Consider the following 21,902-nt stretch of genomic DNA (forward strand, 5'->3'; position numbering starts at 1 on the left):
CAGGTAGAGGAAGTGGGTGGGGTGCCCAAGCACTTGCCCAGGCCCTGTCTCTGGTGCTGACTAGGGTGCAACCACTATCCGGGACATAAAGCGAGTGATGTTGGGGGTGGTTGAGGCTATCTCTGCCAGCGCGTTCCCATCCTGATCCCGCCTCCTCCTGCCTGATTCTGCACCAGGACGTATCGTGCCCCAGCGCCTCCCCCCATCCTTTGGCGGCTGCAGGATGACGTTCAAGGTGGAAAGCAGTGAAAGCTGGCACCACAGGTTTCCATAGGAAGCACCCCTCCACGTGCATGCTGAGCAGATGGAAATGGGGGAAGGTGGGAGGGAATTTACAAGTGCAGAGCCTACCAGCCCCAGGGCGATTTGGGCATGGGGAGGGGGGCATTTTTGGTGCCTATCCCACTCCCCTTCCTCCTCCTGATCCTACATACACAAAAAAGCCAGAAAAAGGCAGAGGTGGGGAGAAAGCAGTGGGGAGAAAACCAATGAGCTAAACTCTGAACCCCAGACTGCCAGGCAAAGCTCCAGGACTCTGTCATACTGAATGTTTTTTCCCCCTCCATCCAAAAACAGCCCCCCTCCAGGCCACCCACCTTGAAAATGGGCAGCTCATCCCCTGCAATAGGAAACAGAAAAGAGATGGGCAGGTAGAAGGAAGAAAGAAAAAGGAAGGAACGAACAGAACCCTGCACTCATTTCCCAGGAAAGCTGGGCCTTGGCCCCACCCCCATGCCCTCCGGGCAGTCTCTCTGAGCATCCTTCAGAAGGCCACCCGCCTGGAGGCAGCCACAACCCCTACGGCCTCACCCAGGAACAAGGCTGGCCAAAGGGGAGGCCCGAGGGGAATTGTTTTGGAAAGTTACGAGTAGCTCAAAATAGGGGCTTAGCACGAGCAAGCTTCTTCAACCTTGACTGTAATAAAAACAGATAATGCGTGAGTGAGCTAGGAGAGTGCTGGCAGGGGCCGCAGAGGCCGGCTGGATGCAGACGGTTTAGAATTCAGGGGAGATGCCAAGTGAGTAAACAGCGAATAAAGGATTATCTGGATGGGCCAGGAGCCATTCCAGCAAGAAATTGGACGGGGACATGTCAGGATCCACAAGCACTCCGACTCCTCATGAGGGAGCGGGGCCTGGCCAGCCTTCTCTATCTCTGCTCTCTCTTCCCTCAGAGAGCATGGCCTTTGTAATAATGGCTCACATTTGTTCAGGGCAGAACGGTTTACAAAGTATTCCAGAGTTTACCGAGGGTTTCAAATCCACGCTGTATTTCTGCTCAGTGACCCCCTCCCCTCATCACAGCCACCCCCTACCTGTCACAATTCCTGGCTTAGGGAAGCCTGGGGCACCTGGTTTCAGTCTTCAGCTTCAAAAGAGGGGGAGAGGGAGACAGGGCATCTGCAGACCCCTAAGAGCTGCTGAGTCTGGAAGTCACCAGGGTCAAAGCCATTCAAGATGGACAGGGCCAGGTACCAGCTCTGAGCAGGAAGCCCAGGTTGAACAGTGTCCAGCCAGGAGTTAGCCCGGAACCTGTCACCCTCCCCACCCACTCTGATCCCAAAGCTGATGAGCTGCCTGGGCAGTCATGAAAACGATCACGTCTGTCACAGCAGCAGGAACCCAGGAAAGGAGGAACTCAGATGGAGGGCCTCTCCACCAGGAGTGTGGAGTGGGGGCAGGATCATGGATGTGTGATGATTAAGTGCAGGCCTTGACCACTAGTTACTCCTATGAATAATGTATTGGTGTGCCTTGGCCTAAATCAGCATCTTATTGTTATTAATAATACACAGCTGCAAAGAAGCTGGGCTTGGAATGGTGTGCTATATTTTATTTGAGGATCTCAGAGCACTTAAGAGTTCCTTATGCTGATGACTCAACTCTACCTCCCCAAGTTACAGACTTCCTTAGAGGCCAGGGCACCTATCCTGCCCTGACACTCTCCCACCTGAGGCTTGGAACCATGAAAGCCACAGCAGCTAGGAATCTTGCATCCTGGGATTCAGGTTCTTGACCTGGGCTTTTGAGGGAGGAGGGAGTACACTTAATCTTTGCCAGCTCAAGGGCTCTTGGGCATGCAACATAGTGCGAAGCTGCTCTCAGAGATGTTTAGGAAGAAGGGAGATAACTAGTGGGAATCCAGGTGCGAGAGAGATGGATGAAGACCACAGATCCCCATCTGAATCCAGTTCTGCCACCCAGTGTCACTGTGGCTGTGTGACCCTAGGCAATTAACTCAACTCTCACTCCTAAGTCTCCTCGTTAGAAACAGGGTGTCTGAGATTCCCTCTTGGAGGTACCATTCTACAGTATTCTGGGGTATCACTAGCGCCACAAATACTGGGAGAGAGCCGCTGAACGCGCCGCCCTAAACTCTGTCCACGGTGCTGAAACAGCGCTCAGCCGCGCCTCCTCTGTCCTTGGTGCTGAAACAGAATTCAGTGCCGGGACTGCGTCCTCCTTTAGGCCGCCCTGTGCATTGCCTCCGGCGAGCGGGATCCAAGCCACCAGAACCTTTTTCAGGACTGCAGCATAGTGGTCCAAACTTCCTCTGCCAATTCCTCCCTGATCAGCCCCGAGCTGAAGCCACGGCAGCGACCAGCTGACCTCAAGAGCTCCCCTTCCCCAGTGAGGTCCTCAGATGCCGAGGATCCCAGTCAGCAGCCCAACTCGGGACAAAAAGAGCCTCCCCGCTAACGCAAATGCCACATTCCATTTCCTCAAAAGGAACCAGCTGCACTGCCTCCTTGCGGCTGGCGCGGGTACTGCGCTCAGAGCAGGAACACAGAAGGTCCCCAGCGGTGGTGCTGGGCGGGTGGGGAAGGAGCGGCAGACGGTCCGGCCCCCGCCGCCCCCTCACCTCTCCCGGGGCAATCTGGCGCTCTGAGCTTGCAGCGCTGCCCAACACCCGCACGCTCCAGGCTGTCCGACTGTGTTCTGGCCGCCTTGGGGCGCCATGCTGCCGGTTCACAGCAAAGACGCAACCCAGGTGGCCCGACTGACCAGGCGAAACTTCCTGCTCCCTCCTCCAAGGTAGGTGGAGCAGGCCTGTTTAAACAAACGCAACCTTTCCTCTCACAGCAGGGCCAGCCCTATCAAGACGAACACAAAGGCTTGTAATATGCCTCCCCCAGGGCAGAGACTCTCTACCTCACACCCACCCAAATAAACTTGCGCACAGCCTCTCCTTGGGAAAAAGTAGGGGTGGGTGGGGGGAATGCCACAGCTGCAGCCCACTCCTGTTCCCCCCTCCAGCGATGGGGGCTCTCTGTGAAGCAGATCTGCTTGGTGGTTCTAGGGACTGCTTGATATTAGACTGGGTGTAGAAATTTCCCTCCTTCCAAAAACCTGAAGATATCACCCAAAATCACAGCTTTTCTGGATCCAGACAGGGAGTAAAGATGATAGCCTTTAATTACAGTAGATACAGGTAATATCTTTTATTGAGCACTTACTATAGGCCAACCACTGTGCTAAGAGCCCGGCAAACATTATCTCATTTAGCCTTACCGCTCCCCCCCACCCCCACCCCGCAGAGGAGGCATCATGATCAGCATCCTACAGATGAGGAAAGTGGGGTTCAGAGAGGTGAGGTGACCACTCAGGGTGGTGCAGCTGGCGAGTGTTGAGCCTGGCATGGGAAACCACATCTGTCCGCCCTTAATCTTACAGCTCAGCTGGACCCACCTGGCCATCTTTCCATGTCTGGAAGCCTCACTGCCCCTTAGGTGTTTCCAGGACCACCCCACCCCTCCACCACCCTCAAGTCTCAGCTGAGAGCCCCATGGAGGAAGACAGTAACACCTCACCCTCTCACAGCACTTTATAGCCTGCAAAGTGCTTTTATAGCCACTGTCCGAATCAACCCTCATGATAGTGAGGTCCTCTTCTGATTTTACAAGAGAGAGAACTAAGGTTCAAAGGGATAAGTGGCTGGCCCGAAGTCACACAGTGAGTAGTGGAGCCAGAACTCAGCTGAAGATGGTGGGACTCCCAGCTGAGTGCTCTCTCCCCACATCCCCAAGGTTGAGATTCTGGAGGCCAGACAGGAAGGAAATCCTGAGGGCCTTTGTCTCCTCAGGGGCTTCCTGAGGCCCTGACCTGGGCTGTTTCCCTCTTCCTGCTTCCTAGGGGCTGTCGGTTGGCTCAGCTCTAACTTGGAGTCCCAGAGTCTCAGTCTAAATGAATTTTTTTTTCCCAGGCAATTACTTCCTGCTAATTAGGAGGCAAGGCTGCCAGTCCCTGGGCCCTGGGCTGACCCCTTTTCTCGACTCACAGAGGTGGGGGCATTTTGAGGTACCGCATAGCAGCACCAGCCACAGACATTGCCTGGGTCAGCCCTGTTGGCTGAAGGAGACCAGGAAACTTTTGAGGGCACGGGGTCTGGTGGAGGAGTAAGGAGCTCCAAGGAGCTGGAAGAAGGGAGGTGGGGTGAGAGCGATTCTAAAGTGGGAGAGAGCCAGGGGACAAGACGCTGGAAGGAGCCTAGACATGCCGAGTAAGAGAGAGACCTAGGCTCTGGAGCAGCAGGGGGAGCAAGGAAGATCCAGAGAAACAGGGCCATGTCGTAGGAAGGAGAAAGGAGGACTCTCGGGAAGCAGAGAGAGAGCAGAGGGGAGAGGGAGAGGAAGGAAAAAGCACCCTGGAAAATGGTCAAGATGACAGAAGTGGAAGAGGCAGAGAGGGGGAGATCCTGGGAGACTCCAGGAAGGGGAAGGAGAGAGGAAGGACAGGGAGGAAGAAGGAACTGTTGAAGGTAAGCCCCAGGGAGAAGGGGAGGAGAGCCGGGGAGAACGGCTGGAGTGGCAGCTCCCAGGGCCCCAAGAAGGGCTCTCTCTACGTCATTGTCCTTGAGCCTCCCCCAATGTCAGTGCCCAGCCAGTCGGGCCTGCACACCCTCCTACGCAGCCACAGGTGCGGGCGGGCATTATGGCAGGCCACCAGCCGGCTCAGGCCCCAGATGCTCCACTTACCCAGGGCAGCCGGCCCACTTATCTTCCTGCCAACCTGCCACCCCTCTAGGGGCTGAGCCAGGACCCTCCTGGTCACAGAGCAACATGACCAGGAGGCTCTGGGACTGTGTGTGGTCCAGCCTCTCCACTTTACAGAGGGAGGATCAGGGCCCAGAGAGGAAATGGTGCTTGTCCAAGGTCATATAGCAAGTGAATGATGAGGCCAGATGTAGAGGGCTCAGAGGCTAAGTCTCAATGGTGAGTCCTGCTCCCTCCTGGGCAAAGCCAATAACAGGAGACAAAAACAGGTCTTGGTTGCCAGCAAGTCAGTCCCTGATCAGTTTAAGCCCCATGGAGTGTAGGGGGGCAGGCGGAAGGGAGAGAGGGTAGCCAGGGGCTGGAAGAGAAGCAGAAGAAGTCACTATTTATGGAGCACTGGGTGGGAGGGTTCTGCATGGGTTATAATCGCAGCCAACATTACTGAGCTCTTACTAGGTACAGCCTTCCAGCCACTTAAGACATTACATGCAGGACCTCACTTAATCCCCAGGATAACCCTATAAAGTATGTTATTCCATTAGAGGGGAGAAACCAAGGCTCAGGGGAGTTGAGTAACTGGCCAAGTCCACAGGCTAACCCGTGGCATAGGCAACGGCTAGCCACTGCCCTGAGGAGCCCTCCACCCCAGCATTATCTGAAGATGCTCAGACCCCCGAGTTCCCAAGATCCCAGCCCAGCCCTGGCAGAATCTAGGCCCCAGATGCCAATGGGGTTACAGTCTTGCATTGCAGGGGCTTCTCGTGGCTCAAGGGGGCGGGGCAGTGTCATGAGATCCTAGACTTGAACAAGCCCTGTCTTAGGGCACTGGAGCCTGGGTTCTAGTCCTGGCTCTGCCACTAACTTACTGTGTGACTTTGGGCAGGTCGTTTGGCCTCTCTCGACTTGGTGCTCCCACCTATATCATCAAACTCAGGACCAACAATAAGAGTTAGTATACACTTAGAACTAACTCTGTGACAGGCACGGTTCTAGCGATCTACACACATCACTCATTGCACCCTCCCAGCAGCCCCCTGAAGTAGGTGCATTATTGTCTCCATCTTACAGACAGAGAAATGAGGCAATGAGGTAACTTGCCCAAGGTCACAGACCTAATCAATATATGGCAAATGTAGGATTTGAACCCATTACTTTTTGATCCAGAGCCCATGCACGGGCTGCCACTGTGCATTATTTCTCTAATGGTGTCCCAGAGAGGTCCCCCTGCACAGGCACACATGCCATCATGCTTCCACATGGAAGCACACAGACTGTCACGTGTCTGCATGACATGACATATGTTTGTTCACGCTTCCACCCCCACTCCTGTGCTTTCACCCCATTTCTGTCTGGAAGGGCCACGCTCGGGCATACACTTCCACAAGCATCCCGGCACCAAGAACAGGCTGACTCCAGCAGGGCCACACACACGCACACACACATCCCCCTTTCTGGGCGCTGGCTGACGCGCGGGGGCCCTGCGCCACACTTCAGCACATAGCCACGTGGCAGTGACGTGGGCCACCACACCCCTTTTCCTCTGCCCCCCTCTAGTGCCTGGGTGGCTCACACGTCACATCGCACACCTGCCGGCACCCCATCCACGCTGCCTTCCTCACGCCTCTCCCCGAACAGAAGCGGGCACCTTCTCCAGGAAGGAAGCGGGCACAGGCCCAACCTGGCTCCCACAGTCTGAAGATGCCAGCCAACCTGGGGGTGGAGAGGGAGAAAGAGGCATCGACCAGAGGGTCTGGGGGGCCTGGGGTCCACGGTTCCAGTCTGAGACTAAGCCCTCCCTTAGGTCTGAGTGCCAGAGGTGAGCTCTCAAGACCCTAGAAATACCAGTCCCCCTTTGTCATTGCCAGATATGGGGCCAGATGGGGGACCTGCGGACAGAGGGTCTGCCCATCACCCCGGAGCAGAACTGTGATGCCCCTGGGGCTTCTCTGGCCAAGTTACTGCTGCACCCCTCACTACCCCATCCCTGGTCCCTGCTCTCTCCTCCCCCTGCCCAAGCATCTCGGAGTTCTGGGTATTTTTAGGCCTCAGCTGACAGGCTGTGAAATCGCTCCCTTCGCACCTCCCCAACCAGGCGGGGGCTGGAGAGGGAGGAATGGGGTTGGGGGGGGCACACACAGCCAATTCATCAGGCTCCTCCAGGGCTGGCAGGTGCCAAGCAGGGAGTGAGGGGTGCGTCCCCTTGAGTGAGAGGATCCTTCCACAGTGCCTGTAAGAGGGAGAGGAGACAGGGTGGGAAGGAGGCTCCACCCCACTCCAGGGACGTGAGAACAAAGGCTGTAGGGGACTCCTCGAGCACTAAAGGAGGCAGTGGGGACGCCCGGAGTCCAGCTCTGCAGCCAGCACTCCCGGCACTCCCTTCTGAGCGATGGGCCGAGAGACAGGCTGGCTCGGATCCTAGTGGAATACGGGAGGCACCAGGCAGTGTAGCCCAGTGGTTAAGACCTAGGCTTTGGAGTGAGGCTGACTTGAAATCTCATCCCTGCTCTACTGAGTGACCTGGTGAGACGCTCCACCCCTCCGGGCCTCAGTTTCCTCCTCTGACCAGTGCTAATGATCTCTCCCTTACAGACTGCTGTGAAGATTAAACGAAAAGACGTATGTGAAGAACGAGGTGGTCTGTGGACCCACCAGGACCTGCTAGGAGATTCTCCCTTGCCGCTTGCAAACGTTCCTAAGCGCTCCTTCCCTGGGCTGGCTTCCTTACCGTGATCCCTGATGCAGGGCCTCCAGTTCAGCCAGGCATCAGGCTGTTTGGGGCCTGCCTGACCCTCTCCCCTCAGGGGAACAAGTCCCCCGCTAAGGTGGGTAGGCAACGGAGACCATCCCCCCTGCACCACTTCCTGCTGCAGGGCACACAGACATGCCACGTGTGCACACGAACCCAAATACCACCACGTGTGTGTGCTGCCAGCGCCTGGGTGTGAGGGCGTTTGCCCTGGGGTGACCCCCTAGGGGAGTGGGAAGCCGTACCCAGGCCCTGCTGTGAATGGGCCCCTGTGCCAGGGGCCGTGGGCATGGAGAGGGGGGCGGGTTTCCGTGGAGACAGATTGGCTCTGGTGGGGCTCTGGAACTCAGGCCTGGCAGCTGGAGCGTGAGCCGTGTGGCTCCCCCAGGGCCGGCCCTGATGCCCATGGTGGCGAATGGGATGCAGAGCCAACGCTCAGGAGCATTAACTGTGTCCACTAGGCCCTGGGCCTCCCCACCTTGGCTCTACATTCCTCCCTGGAAGGCTTTCTCTGATACTGCAGCCCCCTAGGTAAGCCCCCGGGGGTGTCCATCCGTGCCCAGGCTGCCCCCTTGACTGCCCATTACCCACCACAAGCTTTCCAAGTGCAGGGCCCCAGTCCAGCTGGACACTGCAGACCTCCTCGTGTGGTTGGACCCAGCCTGTGCAGGTAAGAGATGGAGGAGGGGCTGGGCAGAGGAGGGGACAGATATGTTAACGGCAGGGACCCCCCCTTCAGGCTTCCTACCCTCTACTCTTCTGCAGAGGGAAAGTTCTTTGTAGAGATCTGCCTGAAAGTCATCCACCGCTCTCCACTGCCCTAATTAAAAAAAAAAAAACTCCAGTTTTCCTATTTCAGAATGCCAGGACCTTCATAATCCGGCTCAGCCCAGCTTCCCCAAGCCTCAACTCCTGCTACCACCCCCAAAGGCCCCCCTTCCCACCACCAGCTGCGGCCTCGACTGGCCGAGACCCACCACACCTCCAGGTCGTCGTGTGTTCTGTCCCCACCATCCCAAATGCCTCACCCCTGCCTGCTGACACGGCAAGCTCTTATTCTGCCTTCAAGACCCAAGGCTCTGGACCCAACGCTCGCACTCTTGGGTCTGGCGATGTGGCTGGAATTCCGAACCGACTCTTAAGTGCAAGTCCCTCCTTCCCAGGGTGGCCCGAGGATGGACAAGCTGACATCTGTCCTGTGCTTAGAACAGCACCACACACAGTGAATGCTCAGCTCGCCTTCGCTGTCTGGACAGTAACTGATGGATGCCGCCTCAATGAAGCCCTCCCCAACTCCCATGCACCAGGCCTGTGGCAGGCATGTCTTCCTCAGTGCTTCCGGCCCCCCCATCCCACACGTCAATCACTCAGTGCGGGGTGATGCGGATGACAGCTGCCGTTGGCTGCGTGTTTACTATGTGCTGGGTTCTCTGCTAAAGATGCTTCCCGCCCTATCTCACCTCAGCTCCAACCCCCTGGGAGGTAAGAACCATCATCATACCCATTCAACAGAGGAGGAAACTGAGGCCAGTGGTGGCATAACTTGCTCCAGGGACACAGCAGTGTTCCTGCTGGAATTCAAAAGGACAGATGTTTGACCCCAGACACCTAGCTGAAGACAGCCAGCCTCTCCTGCACATGAGTGCTTAGCAGATACCGAGCGCTCCACAAATAAGAACTGACTGTTATGGTGCTATTGTTATTATCAGAGGAGGGGACAGGGTGTGTGGTGTGACCTGAGAGGGGCGACCTTAGGCTGGACCCCCTAGAAAGCACGAGACCCCCACTCCTGGAGAAAGAAATTGAGGGCTCAGAGGGGCCCTTGGGATGCCAGGCATGGGGTTCAGCATGGCAGAGAGGAATGCAGGGAGCCCCAATATCTGGACCCAGTGGCCTTGGGGAACCTGAAGGGTGCTGGAGTGAACAAACGCTCCAAGGGGCTGTGTCGGGCCCAGGTTGGGCAGAGTGGGAGAGGGCCTGCCGTGTGCTGGCTGAGCTGGCCATCGCTCTCCGGCCCCGCTGCCACCACCCCGCGGTAATGAGACGGATCCAATTTGTACCCAGGGCCCCGCCGGGAGCAGCTGCCGCGGCAGGGTTTGAAGTAATTTAATTGGACACATTAGCCACACAGCTCTCTCCTCCGCTCCCCTTGTGCAGGGCTCCACGCAGGCGCCCCTCGTGGCCTCCCACACCCCACGCCACCCTACCCTGGCTGGGGGCAGGTGCACGCCTCACCAGCTAGCACCGTGAGACCCCCACCTGCTGGGACTGACCCCTCAGCACCCCTCCTCTCTCATTCCGGGGCCTCCTGGGGCTCTAGAACCAGAGGGCCGGCTGGGCTCCGCAGGGCCCAACGTCTCCCCTTTCTCTGAGGCAAGCAGCGACTATGGGAGCCCCGTGCAATGGGACCTCAGACCTCTCCCTCCTGTCCCCTCTGATGGGCAGAATGGGTCACCTCCTTCTCTCTCCCAGCCAGCCCAAGAGCCCCCAGCTTCCTTCCCTCCAGGAAGGGCATCAAAGGAGAAGGGCCACTACCCAGAGGAGGGGGTAGTTCTCTCAAGAATCCGGGAGAGGGGTGCATACACACACACACACACACACACACGCACAGCATCAGACGTAGTCACAAACACAGATGTGCCCAGCTCACCCCATACACACACACACGCTAACAGACCTTCACGATGTCTCGGAAATGCCCGTATCCATACACATTGAAGCTCCAACACCCCCACATCCACACCCGTGCACGCAGCACAGCCAGGTGAAGCCCTGCTGCCAGCAGATGGAGGCCTTGGAGGCGGCCACGCTGCCAGGTGGGAGGGTGTGGCGGGGGGCAGGCAGGGCCCCTGGAGGACACAGGCCCTGCCTGGCTGGGTACAGGGCCAGGGGAGGTGCCCTCCCCAACGCTTTCTGTCAGAGCTCCCTGCGCACCTCGACGCACCTTGCTACAAATACACTCATTAGCTGCTGTTTACCGCGGGCTCAGCGCTCAGAGGAGCGCGGCTATTACGGCCGTCCACCTGCTACCCGCGTGCGCACGGAGGTACCCACACAGCACAGTGCTTCTCCCCACCGGCCCCGCCCTCCCTCTCCACCGGTCCTGTGGCCCCACACCCTCAATCCCGCAAATACATCAATTCCCCAAATATCCCAGCTCGCGGTACAAGTCGGCTCCCTGCCCAACCCCACAGGCGACACACCTCTTCCAAGGGGCCCTTCAGGGTAGAAGCTGCAAAGCCCACCAGCGCAGGCCCGACGTGCCATCCCATCTTCCAACCCACTGGGTCCAGAATTCCAGGCGCTGGCTCTGGGCACCAGCCAACCCCTTCCACAGGTCCCATGCCGTCTGCCAACTCCATTCCAACCCTTGGGGAATTCTGCTGGGTGAGACCAAAGGCCTGCCCTCTAGACACAAGTTGGACAGGGCCCAGCAAGGCTGCCCTGCTGCCTGGAAGGTCAGGAACTTCCATGGCTATGGAACTGGCACAATCCGCCTGGCACCACCAGCTGGGGTTCCCTGGCAAGGCAGGCGGGCACCCGGGCTGGGCCTGGCACGGGCTGGCTCTGGCACCTGGCCAGCCCGGTGACCGCCCCAACAGAGAGCTGACCTCACCAGCTGCATGTGCCACCTGTGGGCACTGCCCATGGAGCCTGGGCAGGAAGTCTTCTTCCAGCTGAGTCCTCGGCTCCGGGACGGGGCCTCCCGCCCCCCGCGAGGCCCCCCTCGCCACTCCTCTCCCTGCTGTTCCAGGCTCACTCCCCTGGGGGCAGCAGTTATGGAAAATGGTCCATCAGATTCAATAAGGATGCAAGCCCCTGAGAGAATAGGGGGTGGGTGGGTGGGGAGTGGGGGAGGGAAGGGGACGGGGAACCACCCACTCCTCCCCCATGGTACCTCAACACCTCCCGCCACAGCAGGGCTGGAGGGGTAAGACAGGGACAGCCCTCCACTGGCACTCTATGCTGCCTTCAGCTCCTTGGGCTGGAGCTTGGGGTCAGCCAGGGGCAAAGCCCAGCTGCCCAAGGCCTGTCTTTGCTCACCTGACACCCACCTGTTCCCCTGCCTTCAGGTGTCCCTCACCTGTCACCTGCTAGCCTGTGTGTCCACCCCAATCCCGCCCGCTCTAGTCCCCCTTCCCAAACCAGGAGGGGCTCAGAGGCTGTCTCTCTCCCCACCACCCCTCAATCCTTGAGCGCCCGGCTTCTTGGTCACGCTGTTCTCACAAGGCCACTGAACAGCAAGGTCCAAGGCCAAGGAGGGGTCCTGTCTCCATGGAAACACTACAGCCTTGGGGGCACTGGCTACCTTGGCCCAAGCCCCACAGAAGCCATCCCTCCTGCCCTACTCAGCCCCAGGTCCCAGCCCGGGCCACAGCCTGTTGGAAGATCATGGATCGGTCCCACACTCTGATCCAAGCCCAGGATGCAGGCCACAGAGGGGGCAGGGGGTGGGGGATGGAGGGGTAGCTGGGGTGGGTGGAGAGTTTGTCAGCGAAATGGTCAGACAGAGTCAGGCCTCCCTGGACCGTCCCACACCCGAGCCTGGGTCCCTAACCCTGATGGCCCTCACGGCATCCCCCTATCCTGCCCCACACATTGCCCAACAGCCTCTGCCCCTAACTTGTGGCCAGTGGGTGAAGGGCTGGCCTGCACAATCTAGTAGATCTTTCTGCCTTGAGAGAGGAGACCCACCGCGTCAAGGACCTCTGTCCCATGCCGTGTGTCCCCCACACGCCCTAAGAATGACCTGCTCCGTAGAGTGGCTGTAGGGGGCAGAGCCCACTAACAGGTGGGACAGATGAGACTTGGAGCCCTGCTGCCCCCAAGGACAAGCTCACAGAAGGCTGGGAGCAGGGGAGGCAGCCCTCAGGACCTGACCTCTCTCCCAGGCACCCCTGCACCAGCCAGACTTTCCCTCTCTGGCCTTGCTCACTAGCTCACCGCAAGGTCACCTCTCCCTCCCTCCCTTCCTGCTGCCGTCCTGCCTGCCCACTGCAACGCTGACCCCTGCAGGCCTGCCAAGGCCCTGCCCGGCCTGGGGACAGGCAGTCCAAGGGACACAGGGAGGCCTGGCCAGGCCATCTTCAGGATGGACGGAGGATGAAGGCTGAGGGCAAGGAGAGGGCCTCGTGTCTATGGGAGCGGTGGAGGGGAGGTTGCAGGCATGGCTGGGGAGGCTGGGCACAGTTTGGAGCAGAAGCCGATGGGGGTTTGTGGGGCGGGGGGTGGCTGGTCTTCCCTCTTTTTCCCACAGTCCCTTGCCTCAGCCAGGATAGGGCAAGGAATGAGCTGCGTGGGGGGATCAGGGGCCCAAGTGGGGAGGGAACTGCCCCCTGAGGAAGGGTCTCAGCAATAGACTGAGCCCTGTGGGGACTCAGAGTGACTGGGATGACGGAGAGTGTCCCATAGGGACCCTCTGGAACCAGCCTGGGACATGGAGGAGCAGGAGAAGACAGGAGATCAAATTTTCTTTAAAGGACTGGGCCACAGGTGTTCCTGAGAGTGAGATGAACGGATCAGGATGTAAAAGGTACTGGTCGCTGGGGGGCCAGAAGGACAGCCTGAATCACGCAGGACTTAATTTGTACATCTCACTCCCACCTGGTGCCAGCCAAGAGCGAGATGGGGGAACAGAAACAGGGGACACACAGCCCTGACCAGGGGAGCAGAGTCTGGAGGGCCTAGGGTGAGTGGGTGGGGGAAGTGGAAGTCTGGCCTGGAGCTGTAGGGATTATGGGAGGCGGGCAGGGATGCTAGGGGGCACGGAGGCCAGATGGAGGTCTCTGGCTCCTCAGGATCCCCAGGGGACCAGGATCAAAAGCATACTCTGTTCTCTGCAGCCTATTTCTGACCCCACCCAGCCCAGTGCCCACAACAGGGAGAAGTAAACCTCAGGCCAACCCTGCCACAGGCACTGGGGGGCCATGCAGCTGCAGCTGGAGTGGGCAAGACAGGTCTCCCCCCCAGACGGGGGGGCTATTCGAGGAGGGGGGAGAGGGAAAGATCTGGGGGCCAGCAGCTCTGGGTTCCAGGCCCTTCTCCCAGAAGATGCCAAGCATGTCAAGTTGGCCTCCGTAGAGAGCAGAGATGCTTGGAGGAACGGTGATGTCATGGTGCCCAGGCGGAAGAGCGAGGGAGACGGGATGAGGGCATGCCCCCAGGCCCCTGGCCTAACAGGAAAGGGGAGGCTGCCAGCCTGGCAGGGAGAGGGGTGGGGGAGTGTCCTCACTGCATCCTCCCCTTCCATCCTCATCCCCCAGAGCTGGTCTCTGAACTAAGCTGCTGGCTACTGAGACGGTGATCCCAGCAAGAGAGTGCCTCTGCCTGTGGTCCAAGTGCTGGCAGCTGGCAGCCTCCTGAGGGAAGATGCCAGCGTAGGTGACCTGGGTCCAGACAGATGAAAGGAGGAGTCTACGAGGGCAATGTCCCTTCAGCCATCACCCAAAGGACATTCACGGATGAGCATGAGGTTCCAGAGAGGGAGACCAAGTCTCTTTCACCCTTATACTCGAGTGCTTAGTGGGTGCAATGCCTGGCACCCAGTAGGTCCTCCTCAGTGAACTGGGGCTGCAATGACTTGATGGGGGGGGGGTGAGAGCTGACTCTTCAGGAGGCAGGGAGAGGCTGAGGCTGCCCCTAGACGGAAAGAGTAAATGCGGGGCCGGGGCAGGAGTGGGCAAAGCCGGTGCCCACTGGCCTGCCCTCAAAAGCCTTGGGCTCTGGGCCCCTTCTGTGGAGGGTCTTAGAGCTGTCCCCCTCCCCAGCATCCCCCACTCCCAGGGCGGCAGGCATTAAGCGGCGAGGTTCCTCATCTGGGAGCAAGTCTTCAGGCTGGGGCGTCGAGCATCAGAGAGAAACCCAGAAATGGAGACCCTGATGCCAGAACTGGCAGACTCGGGGTGCTGGGTCTGGGGTGGGGCACACCAGGTGGGAGCTAAGACTGAGCCCGGGCAGGAGCTGCAGGGGACCTGCCTACAGGTGGGCACCGTGTGAGGAGGCGTCAGGAGCCAAGGAGGAAATGGCAGAGCAATTTCCCGAGGAAGGAGGAAAGATTCCTGGGCTTGGCTTCGAGGATGCCAAGCAGACGTGGGCTCCCAGGCCACTCCCCGGCTCGGGCTCCGGCTCCGGCTCGGCTCGCTCCGGAGAAATGCAAAGGAGTGCGGCCCCTCCCCCTCCCTCCCCCGACAGGACTGGAGTGAGTTTGGGGTTCTTTGCTTCCCCCCCTCCCCAAGCCCAGGACAACATTCCCCAGGCACCCTGATTCTCACCGGTCTCTGCTCTCTCTCCCTTCAGTACTCCTGCCTCCCTCCTCAACGCTCCTGCGGTTACCCCCGCCCCCAGAAGCCCCCCTCCCCAGCCGCTGCACCAGATTCCCACTTGCCCCCTGGCACCCTCTCAATTCACAGCTGGCACTGCCGATGTCACTCCTCTCCCCTGTGCCCACAACCTTGGCCAAAAGCTGCCCGGGATGCTTGCCTTGGGGTCCCCCAGCGCTGGCACCCCCGGGGCTCTGGTGCTGGGGACCCAGGGTTGCCTCGGAGGGCACTGCCCGGCTCCCGCGGGGGCAGCGGCTCCTCGCTCCGCCACACACGTTGTCCTTGGGCTGCTGGGGGTGGGGGGGAGGTCCTTGTGGGGACACTGCGAAGCCGGCGCCCGGCATCAAGCCCGGCAGTGCCTGGACTGCAGGGGGCCGGGGTCCGAGCGCCTGCCGCTCCAGCCCGCGCCCCCGGGGCTGCGATGACCCCGGGGGCAGTCCGTGCGGCTCCGGCGGACAGCAGCCCCGGGCTGGGGCTCCGAGACGGCGCCGGGCGCTGCCGCCGTCCTGCCCGCCGGAGCGGGGCGCCCCAGCCCGCGCGGGGCCGCGCTTACCTGGGCTGGCCGCCTCCGGGTCCCGGTACATGGTCCCCTCGTCGCCGGCTCCCTCCGGGCTCCTCAGAGCCGCCCGCGGCCGCGCGCTGCTCCGCCGCCGCTGCAGGGCATGGGGCCGGGCGACCCCCGGGGGCGGGTCCGAGGGCAGGGGCCGCGCGGGCTGCACCGAGCCGCCGAGCCGGGGAGCGGGGGCCGCCCGCCAGCCCTGCCGCCCGCCCGCCGAGCACGCTGCCGCCGCCGCCGAGCCGCGCCGAGCCGCCTCCCTCCGGCCTGCGCGCCGCGTGTGCGCGCCGGAGCGTGTGTGAGTGTGTACGAGGCCGTGTGTATGTGTGTGTGTGAGCGCGTGTGTGAGCGCGCCCGGGGCACCGCCGGCGCCGCCCGCCCGCCCGCTGCCGAGCGCCGAGGCCACCGCCACCGCCAGCGCCACCGCCTGCGCCCGCTGCTGCCCGCTGCCGGCCGCGCGCCGCACTGCAGCCCGCGCCCGCCGCCGCCCGGAGCCGCCCCGAGGGCACCGCCGCCGCCCCGCGCCCCGCCCACCCGCAGCCCCCGCGGGGAGGGCGCGGAGCTCTCCGGCTGGGCTCCACGAGCCGCACTGCGCGACCAACCCGGCCGGGGCGCCCCCGATGGCAGCCGCTTCGAAGCCGGCAGGGCCGCGGAGCCGGCCACCTCCTCCGAGGTGCCCTTTGACTCCGCTCCAAAAGGTGTGGAAATCCACTCCGGGTTTTCCGCTGGGTGGCGGCTCGAGGGCGTCAGCTCTGGGCTCGGCACCCCGGCGGTCCCGGGAAGACGGGCTGGTGTGTGCGAAAACAAGGAGTGGATTTCTTTTTTGCCGGCGCCGAGACTGGGTCCGCCGCTCTGGCCATCCCCCGAGCTTGCACACAGCTGGAGCGGAAAAGTCTAGGATGCCACCTTGGTGGGGGACGAGGTCCACTGACCCTCCCCACTTAACCCAGCCGCACAAAAGAAGGAAACAGACCTTTCGGCCTCTGCTCATGCCTCTCCTGCACCTCGCCACTGCGCAGCCCCCCCACCACCTTTTCCTAGACCCCAGCATCAGTGGGTAGAAAGGAAATCTCTCTTAACCCTCCAACCCTGGAGCCCCCTTGGCCCTTTCTGCCCTCTGTCAGCTCAGTACAGTCCAAATCAGGTGAACCCTATTTCTCCTTTCTCTAGAATTGGAACTGTTTGACTCTGGGGCAGGGGGAAGAAGGGGTCCTTCTCCCAAGGATTTGAAAGGCCTGGAACAAAATCATTGATGGTTTCAGGTACAGAGACCTCCCAGCACACACCTACACACCTAATCAGCTACACCACCCTCCCAACACACACAAGCACACAAACACACCTCCCACACAACGAGACAGACACTGAAGCTTCACACGTGACAGGGCGTGCCACTACCCTGAACTGAAGGGGGTAGGCAGGAGGACCTAACCCCCAGGCCTGCTGGAGCATCCTGCCATCCCCTCCAGTGAGAATGCAGTTCAAAGGTGAGCCAGGCTTCCCAGAGTCAAGGATTCCTACTCCCACCCCGAGAAATCCACTGAACTCACTTTATACCGCACAGCTCACACCCAGCCACACCTCCACCTTCCCACAGTGCAGTAGGCAGCCAGCACCCAGAGGGACAAACCTATGTCTCAAGTCTCCCCCAGCACACACACACACACACCATCCCCTTGAACTCACATGGAGACTGTTACACACACACACGCACCTCCACCCACAGCTTTTCCGGTTGAGAAACAGATAAAGAAATTCCCCCAAGCAAACCTCCATGAAGACTGTTCCGGTGGAGAACAGATTTCCTTGGATTAAATGTTCTAATTAAAAATGGAAGGGAAAAAAGGCATCTGTAGGTTCTGGCTCACAGTTCCTCGGGGGCCAGAAATCTCAGCCCTTATCCCCTGGTCAAGGGCCATTAGGTTTCATACCCCCGCAGGCAGCTGAGACTCCAGGAGTTCGCCACACACCCCTTTTTGGCAAACCCCAGAAAGCAGAGCCAACCGGCTGGGACACCAGGGTCTCCAGCCTCGGCTTGTTCCTGCTCCCTCCTTCAGCTGCCTCTCTCAGTGCCCTAGTAAAGACCAAACAGTGCATCCCTTCCGACCCCCACCCCTGTCACCCCATCGCCCCCACCCCTGTCAAACGGGACACGAGGCAGAAAGATGCCCTATTCAGGAATCTCCCCACCCATCAACCCGAGAGTCCAGAGGGAGACAACAGAATTCATCATTACAGCTCAACACGTCTTCAAGAGCATCTCGAATCATGGAGTTTTTCAGAGTTGCCAGGAAGAGGATGTCTGAGGGATGACCCAGGCTACCCCTCAGGTGACAGATGGTGAAGACAAGGCCTCTACAGGGGAAAAAACTGATCCAGGGAGCTAAAGGCCCCAGAGCTGACTGCCCAGGGGGCTGATGAGAGAACCAGGAGTAGAACTCTTGATCCGGACTCCCAGCCTTTCGCCAACCACTGTGAGATTCCTGAGAAGACCCAGTGCTCGCTCCCATCCGAGAGCTTACAGCCTGTCCCTTACAAAAAGAAAAATTCCAGCCTCATTCACTCCCAGCAGGTCTTAGATAGCCATTGTTCCAGAATGTCAGAGCAGGACAGCCCCTCAGATGTACTAGATAAACTCCATGAGGTATAGTTGTGGAAACTGAGGCTCTGAGGCACTGGGCATCTTGGGTGAGTTTTATTCTCTGCCTTTATCATTGACACAGGAAAGGCTTCGAGGACACCTTTTCTCTGGGCCTTGGTCACTTTGTCTGGGGGATGCAGAGTCACTGGAAAGATGACAGAATGCAGATTTGTGTGGTTCTGTCGTTCATAGCTATGTGACCCTGGGCAGACTACTTGACATCTCTGGGCCTTGGTTTCCTCATCCATACAATGGAGAAAATAGCAATAATAGTACCTATCTCCCTCTACTATTATAAAGATTAAATGAGATGATACAGTTGAAGCACTTAAAATGATACTTGGAGCACACTTGATAGATATTGAATGCCATTATTATTGTTTATCCTTAACAGAGACGCACATACTCCCCACTCCCATGTTTTGCCTGTCAGGGAAGTTCTTCCAGATGTCTAACCTCAAACCATTCTGCTGCATTTGAAGGCTACTCTTTCCTGCTGGAGCATCAATGAGAACCAAGCCAACCGTGAGTTTCCATCTCCCGAGCACTCACAGAGGACTGGGCAGGACAGGAAATGAAGTCTGCAGGAGTGAGCAGGTACATCGAGAAAAGAGTTGGGCAGGTGTCACCCTCTCCTGGCCTCAGGTCCCACCCTTTCCCGGTTGAGGGCCTGCCTCTCTCCTTCTGGCCCCTAACAGAGGGGGGCCCAGAGAGGCCCTCTCATTCGGTGACGTTGCTGGCCCCCTGTGTCCTGGGTTCCATGACGTGGCAAGAAATGCTGGCAGCGCCTGGTTCCCCAAGGATTGCCACACTGCAGGCTGTGGACCCCTCAGGCCTGTTTCCGATCTGGTGCCGTCATCAGGGGCCAGGTGTCCTGGGTCGGCTTCGGGAGGGACTCGAAGCAGGGAGGGACATTCTGTCCCTCAGGAGCAGATGCCAGGCCTGCACTCTCCTAAACAGGGCCCCTGAGGCCGCCCGGCTCCGTTGCTAGGCCACGGCTGGGAGGCAGGGCTCCTGGTTCGCCTCTGGCCTCCACCTGGCCTGCTCTTCATTGCTGCTGTCTCCCAAGGACTCCTGTCCCCCCTACCCTACCCCCTTCACCATGGGCTGAATTATTAATAAAAACGCTGAGGAAGCTGTTTGCGCAGCTCACGTGACAGAACAAACACACCTCTCTCCGCGCCGCCACCATCCATGTGGCAAGAGACTCGAGCTGAGCATTCGCTTGATCCAGGAGGCACAGGCTCAGAGACCAGCCAGAAGGCCGCTATGAAGGGCAACAGTAGAGCTCGCTGATGTCCCAGACGAGGGGCAGGAACGGCCCTGCCACCCCGTCCCTGCAGCCACCCCCTCCCCAGTCTTCCTCTTCGCCTTCTGCAGAGGGCAGGAGCCTGGTGACAGTAAAAGCAAAAATTAATAGGCATCCTCTCTCCAGCAAGGATGCGACAGCAGTCTCCTAGGAGGCAGCTGCAGCCATCTCTATGCCCAGCTCATCACAGTGGAGACTGAGTCAATGCTCGCTGATCAATTACTCTTCTCTCCAGACCCAGTAACCACCGACTCTCGCAGGCCTACCCAGGGTCACCCGCCACACTTCCGCCAGGCCCTGCTTTGGAGGCCTGATACTGAAGAGGCAGCTTCTAGGGAAGAAATCCTAGACTGGAATACTGGTCCTGCCTCTGCCACTAGCTAGCTGTTTGGCCTTGGCCTGTTACTTGACATCTCTGGGCCTCCATTTTCTCATGGAGATGGCAAGGCAAGGGCTGGGTGTTTTTCCAGGCTCCCGGGGGATGATCCCAGGCACCAAGGCCCCTGCCCCAAGCTGACCTCCTGTAGCCCTGGGTCCCCATTCCACGTCCTCAGGCCATGTTGCTGAGCCAGAAACATTCTCTTGCCAGAAACCCCTTCCCCACACCCCACCCACCCCCATCCTTTCTGCCTGTGACCTCCTCCCCATCCAGATTCTGGCCCACGGTCACCCTGACACCCGCCATGGGATTGACTCAGCTTCTCTAAACCTTGGCCCCTCAAAAGATGAAAGCTGGTGCCCCTGCTCCTGGCCAGCCGCTGCTTGGGACAGCCCCAGCCTCGGTCAGAACCTCAGCCTTTGGCCTCTGTTCTGAGTCGCCCCTACCTCCTCAGCCTTGGGCCACTCTGGGACCCTGAGACTGACTGAGCCACAGGGCCCAGTGAGACACCCTTGCCAGGATGCACCATGGAAGCACCCCGGCTTGTCCACTACAAGCGGAGTGACCTGGGGTCAATCACTCAATCCTGAGCCTCACTCAGTTGACCAGTCTGTCCCACAAGCATGGTGGTGTTTAATCTTGAGGTGGCCTTGGACTCCTTTAGGAATCTAAGGAGCCCCATGAACCTCTCCTCCCTAGAAAAATGCATATCCAAATACAGACACAACATTTTTCCCATAATTGGGGGTGGGGGGGGCTCTTATAGGCTTCAGATAAAAATCCCCAGCCTGGAGGCCTACAAAGTGGCTTCCACCTCTGACAATCTAGCAGTTCACTGCCCTACTCACCCGCCCCCCACAGCGATTCTTGGGTCATGGTGGGGGTGGGCTGGTGGTCCATCCCCGCCATTTCTCCCTCCTACCTCTGTGCCCTCCCCACCTCCCACACAGACTGTGTTTGGAGCTTGACAGCAGCTCAGACCAGCGTTTCGATCCCTCTTGGAGCCCACTGAACAGGCTTCACCTGCCTTTCAAGGTATTTAAAGGTTCTTTGACCAAATGCTTTTTGATCTTCCGCTGATGGGAACCAAGCAGAGGCCCTTTCACCACGGCCCCCCTCCCCCCGTATATTAATGACTAAGAGCTCTTTTGATATTGCAGAAACCTTCTGTGGTTTGTTCAAAGCCCTGGCCCTTGCGGCCACCTCCCCTGGGGGCCCAAGCCGGTCAGCTCCGACCATCACCGCCCATCTCTAGCGGTGTCCTAGTTAATAGGGGCCTCCTAGCGCTAGACAGCTCCCTCCTGCAACTGCGGGACCCCAGACCCGAGCCCAGCCGGTACAGAGCAGCTTCAGTCATGCCCCGCTCCTCCCAGGGAGCCCCCACCCGGTCCGGTCCGGGTAGGATGGGGCCCACTAGTAAGTGCACCCCAGATCCGGGGGAACATGCCTCTTCTTCCCGCCCAAATGAGCCTGCATAGACGGGCATGCGGCCCATGGGATCCATTACCCTGTTTCCAGGGTCCAGTAAATGAGATCCCTTAGCCTAAGGCTGAGAAGGGGAAACTGAGGCTTTGAGAAATCCCGGGTACAGGCCTCGGCGCGTCAGGGACAGGAGCCGGCACCCACCGACTCCAGACCTTCGCCCGCTCCGCAAGCTCGCATCACAGCCGGCGCCACTCGCCCCCCGCACTCCTCCTCCAGGGCCGCGCAGAAGGGCCTGCGACGGACCCCAGCTGCAGAATCCGTGGCGGGGCGGGGGCCGAGGCATCTGGCTCAGGGCCGCCACCGCCCCGCGACGGGCGCCGCCGGCTCGGCCGTCCTCCTCTCCAACTTGGACGGACCCACCCAAAGCGCCCGAATCTCGGGCCGGGCCGGGCGCGGGCTGGGGCGGGGATGCGCGTGCGCGGAGGGGGCGCCGCGGAGCCCGCGTGAGCTGGTGAATTACCGCGTCCTGGAGAG

General features: G+C 59.6%; 1 protein-coding gene and 1 long non-coding RNA gene across 13 annotated transcripts in view; both read right to left on the reverse strand.

Annotated features, from left to right (window-relative positions):
- SYT7 (synaptotagmin 7) overlaps positions 1-21,902 on the reverse strand; it is a 67,119-nt gene that overhangs the window by 45,049 nt on the left and 168 nt on the right. For 8 of the 12 annotated variants that reach the window (XM_070564110.1, XM_070564104.1, XM_070564108.1 and 5 more), the window contains exon 1: positions 15,612-16,581. The exons of 2 other annotated variants lie outside the window; for them this stretch is intronic. In XM_070564110.1, coding sequence (XP_070420211.1) covers positions 15,612-15,642 — 31 coding nt within the window. In that variant the 5' untranslated portion in view covers positions 15,643-16,581. Of the gene's footprint in view, positions 1-10,942; positions 11,026-15,611; positions 16,582-21,902 lie in introns of those variants that run through there. 2 more of the 12 variants (XM_070564103.1, XM_070564106.1) reach the window with 2 other exon arrangements.
- On the reverse strand, positions 18,613-21,838 carry LOC139074372 (uncharacterized). The gene is made up of 2 exons (XR_011523929.1): positions 21,570-21,838; positions 18,613-19,646 (listed from the first exon to the last, which is right to left on the reverse strand). It is a non-coding gene; the product is annotated as an uncharacterized lncRNA (long non-coding RNA).

Source organism: Equus przewalskii, chromosome 11 (genome assembly GCF_037783145.1).
Source record: "Equus przewalskii isolate Varuska chromosome 11, EquPr2, whole genome shotgun sequence".
Lineage (NCBI taxonomy): Eukaryota > Metazoa > Chordata > Mammalia > Perissodactyla > Equidae > Equus > Equus przewalskii.